General features: G+C 64.4%; 1 protein-coding gene across 1 annotated transcript in view; it reads right to left on the bottom strand.

Moving 5' to 3' along the window:
• Nucleotides 1-694, bottom strand: part of RNPEPL1 (arginyl aminopeptidase like 1) — a 6799-nt gene extending 6105 nt beyond the window's left edge. The window contains exons 1-2 of the mRNA XM_023740877.1: nt 552-694; nt 1-85 (exon numbers count right to left, since the gene is read on the bottom strand). The exon at nt 1-85 is cut by the window's left edge and continues 4 nt beyond it. Of these exons, the coding sequence (XP_023596645.1) occupies nt 1-85; nt 552-679 (213 nt within the window). The 5' untranslated portion in view covers nt 680-694. The remainder of the gene's footprint in view (nt 86-551) is intronic.
• Nucleotides 695-4569: the final 3875 nt, after the last annotated feature.

Raw genomic sequence — 4569 nt, 5'->3', positions numbered from 1 at the left:
AGCTGCGCTCAGCCACTGCTCCACCACGCCTGACAGCTTGCTGGTGGCCATGGACAGCAGGCACGGCTCGGCCCACACACGGCTCCTGCAGTGCACAGAGGGTGAGCCGGGTCCCCAGACACCCTGGAAGGCCCCCTGCCACTCCCCTGCCTGGGCCCCACCTGCCACCTGCCCTCAGCCATGCCCCCCTCCCAGCAGGGACAGAGAGGACATGATATAGGGTCAGTGGTCTTGGCCGTGGTCTTAGCAGGGGGACGGGCCAGCGGGCAGCAAGCCGGGCGGCTGGGAGGTTGAGTGCCCGCTGTTGGTGCCTGAGGGCCGTGGGGTGAGCAGAGGGCCTGGCAGGGGTGACCCTGGCCACGGCAGTGAGGCAGGAGGTAGACTGGTCCTGCAGTGGGGTGCAGACCATGAGCACCCTAGTCTGGGTGGGGGTCCTCGGCAGGGTGGCAGTGGACGTGGGCCACAGACCCGGCCCACGGTGGAACTCTTCGAGGCTGGACCGCAGCCCCACAGGACAGCAGTGGGGCAGGAAGCAGAGCGGAGGCCCCTACCTGGGTCCGATGTCCGCGGGCTGGAGGTCTCCGGCCACAAGAGCCACAAGGTAGGCAGGCACGGGGTGCTCCATGTGGAAGCGGTACACGCCCTCCTCCTTCACATACGTGCTCCGGGTGGCGCTCATCAGCACCTGTACCCCCGAGGGAGCCTGCGGGACCCCCGGACTGAGAAGCACGCGGCCCACCTGTCAGGGCCCCCTTGTCCTTGATGGGAACTCATGTCCCTCACTGGGGAACCCCAAGCTCCCAGTCTGGAACCTCCTGCCTCCAGTCGGGGGAACAGCCAAGCACGGGTCAGGGGACCCATGGTGCCCACTAGGTGACCCACCTCCTTCATCTGAGCGCTCCTCCTTGTCAGGGACCTCTATGTCCTCATCGGGGGCCTTACCCTGGGTCCAGGGGCCCCACCCCTTGTCAGGCCTGTCTGTGGGGAGCCCCACCCCGCCCCAGCTCCTGCAGAGTGGTCCCTCCCTGCACAGTGAGGAGGTGGCGCAGGCACAGCTGTCTGCCTGGACCAGGCTGCCGAGTGGCAGGGCTGAGGCGCCTGGGGGCTCACCTTGACGACGGCCGAGTAGGTGCACTTGACGGCAGGCGTATCGAAGCAGGGGAAGAAGGAGCGGTTGCACACAGAGTGGCCCTGGGTGAAGACGAACGGCTTCGCATGGCCGTAGGTCAGCTCTGGGTCCAGCCACCAGATCTGTGGGTGGGTGGGTGTCAGCAGACAGCCACCGCTCGGCAGGGAACATCCTCTGGCCGCCACCCTGGAGGGCACAGCCTGTCCTATCTGCTCTGCCCCTGGGGGCCCTCATCTCCCACAGGCCAGGAAGAGGGGAGGGGGCACCCCAAGGCAGACAGGGAGCCGGTGGGGAGGGAGCATGTGGACGCCAGGCAGGAGGGCGGGAAAGCGGGAGGCCTGAGGAGGCTGGGGTGGGGAGCGCAGGGAGGTGGGCACTGTCTGGTGGAACTAAGGGTGCAAGGGTAAGGCCACGGCAAAGCCACCTCCCGCGGGGCCTCGAGGCCTGATCCATCACCCTGAGGGAAATCCAAACCCCAGTAGGACCTCCGACCTGAGTCTGTGCCCTCCCCTCCCCTCCAGGCGACTCTGCAGACGCCATGGCCCTGTTCCTGCCCTCCACGGACGTCCACCTGAGCACACAGGTCTGGGTGCGTGTCCCACCCGGAGGCTCCCCATGCCCCTCACCTCCACCCTTGTCCCCTCACTCCCCACTGCACTTTCCCCAGCCTGAAGTCACCATCTGTAGGCTCTGAGCGCCTGTGGTGAGGAGGAAGGAAAGCTGAGAGAGAAGCTGGGCCAGAGGCTGTGGGGAGGACGGGGCCCAGGGAGCTGGCTAGGCAGTGCAGGGCTCCAGGGAAGAGCTAAGGGGGGCGCGGCAGGCCAGGAGGCGGAGGTAGGAGGAGGGGCTGGTCGCTGGGCAGGACTTGCTGGGACTGCACAGGGTACGAGGGATGTTGGGGGCATGGGGGGACACCCGGGGTCTAGCTCAGGTGGCAGGTTTAGGGGAACTGAGGTGTGCCCACTGCAGTGGCCTGTCCCTGTACCACCCTGCCTGCCTCCAGGGCCTAAGGTCAACTCCAAGACCCTCCAGAGAAGTTGACACAGAGGGCCAGGGCTTTGCCCATCCAGGCATGGCCGGAAGACTCCCGCTGCGGGGAGGGGGGTCCCTGGGCCAGGCACCCCGACCCTGCAGGTCCTCACAACAGTGTGGCCCACACACAGCAAAGCCAAAGGGTAACAGGCTCGAGGGCACACCCCGTGGTCGCAGGTGAGACACCGTGAGGTACGACGGATCGCTTTTATATGGCCTTTCTCCCCGTGGTCTTGCAACTCCCACCAAATGACTGGGTGCGGCTATGCAGATAAGGTGCTTGTGGCCCACCAAGGAGATGGGATAGTTTGCTAATAACGTAAATAAGGTACGTGGCACCCTTGTGGGGGTGGGACCATGCAAATAAGGTGTATGGAACCCTAATGAGGGGATTGGTCAGTTTTGCCATCCCACTAGGCTTAGAATGAGCCATCCCAGAGGCGGACGGGGGGACCTCACTACCACCAAAAAAGAAGAGATGGGAGTGGAGAGAGTCCTTTGGACCCAGGATCCCTGTGCTGAGAACCTCCTAGACCCAGGAAACAGAGAGAGAGAGAGCTGTAACACTGCAGACTGTGAGAAGCAGTGGCAAGAGTGGCAGAGAAACGGCAGCAGCAGAACCAGGAGACCAGCGCGAGGCACCTACAGTGGGTGTGCTCACCCACGGATCGACAGAGCTGACTGCCTTCCGGCAGGAGGCTTCCTGGCGGAGTGGGGTGTGTCTGGGCACTTTTCGGCAGAGCTAAAGAGCTTTGTAACACTTGCCCGAGGGCAGAGGCTGGGCTGAGGGGCCGAGGGGCCGAGGGCCAGAGAGAGAGGCCTGCCTGCGGGCACGGCTGAGACGAGGCCATCTGGATGGAAGAACTGTATCCTGAGCATTGCTGAACCTGAATTGTAACCTGTTACTTCCCTAATAAAACCAATAACTGAGTATCGCCTGTGAGTTCTGTGTGGCTGCTACAACGAGTTACTGAGCCCAGCGGAGAACTAGAGAGTGCCATGAGGGGGATGGCTGCTGTCGGAATTGGTAAAAAGGTTGGAGAGAGAAGGTATGTCTGACCTCCGCCTCATAGGAATCAGCTTTGGGCTGCTGATGGTGATTCTCCTTCCCCCTTGTGAAGTCAGAGGAGGTCAGACACCCCTGCCATACCATTTTTACACACTGTGCCGCTTTCAACGATGTGGGCCTATGCCTGCAGCCTGCTGAGGGCCTGCTCCCACCCCATGCCAGCCACCTTCGTAAGTGGACTAGCTCACAGACTCCAAGTCCAGGGGTCAAGGCCAAGGTGGATCACATCCCTCCCTTCTCACCTGCCATGCTAGGGGTGCTGGGGGCGTACGTGTTGCCTGCCAGCGCCCCAAGCACCAGAGCAGCGAGGAGGCCATGCGTAGAGGATACCTATGCAGCCTGCACGCCGCCCACAGGTTGCATGCACCTGGCCTCTCACTTGGGTCCTTCGTGGACCCCAGCCCGACACCCCTATGGCCCGGTCTGTCACCCTGTCCATCAGTGCCACCAGCAGTGCCCGCTGGAACCTCCTGGGCCTCCCAGAGCTTCATGCGTGTGTGGGATGGGGGGTCACGTGTGCAGTCCGCACTGGACCCGGGGTGAACCCACGCTGCAGGACTGAACAAGGCCCTGCTCCATCCTGATCACCTGCCAGCCTCACCACGGGGGTACCCAGCAGCCACAGCACTGACCTGGCCACCTGGTCTCCAGCAGGGCCTCTGGGGAGCGGGCGCCCATGCCCACAGCCCTGCATGCCAACATGTATGTCTGTGGGGGGCCATCAACCTCAGCACCCCTAGCCCCCACCACGGGAGTCCAAACTCAAGTATCAAACCCAATCCCGACTCAGGAGAACAGACCTGGCTGCCTTCCTGCCACCGGAAGCCCAGCCACCCCCACCCCAGCTGCCCTCCGTGCCGGATGCAGGCAGCTGCAGGCTCAGCAGGTGCCGACCAGAAGCCGCTCCTGTCCCCTCAACAGGGAAGCCCCCCTGGGTGACATGCTGTCCCCTGTCCCCACTGCCCACCGACCCAGGCTCCAAAGGCTCCCCAGCCACCAGCCAGACCTCACGGAAAGCACCCGGGCAGGACTCTGGGGCAGGATGGCAGAGCCGAAGCCCAGGCCAGGTGACGGAAGGCCAGCCGGGAGGCCCGCCCCTTTCTGCAGGTGCCCGACCCCCGGAGACTGCCGGGACACAGGGTCCGCATGAACGCCCCGGGTCCCCCGCGGACTCACGGCGGGGGCGTCGGTGGATGTGTAGCGCAGGATGACCTGGAAGGGCTGGTGCGCCGGCAGCTCGGGAGGCAGCGTGACGGTGAGCGAGGAGCCGTAGTCGGTGAAGGGGTCCACTCGGAAGCCCAGCGGGCAGCAGGCGGGCTCGGCGCCGGGCGCCTCGGGG

The sequence above is a fragment of the Trichechus manatus genome, unplaced genomic scaffold (assembly GCF_000243295.1).
Source record: "Trichechus manatus latirostris isolate Lorelei unplaced genomic scaffold, TriManLat1.0 scaffold00165, whole genome shotgun sequence".
NCBI classification, from domain to species: domain Eukaryota; kingdom Metazoa; phylum Chordata; class Mammalia; order Sirenia; family Trichechidae; genus Trichechus; species Trichechus manatus.
This window is presented reverse-complemented; position numbering and strand designations above follow the sequence as displayed.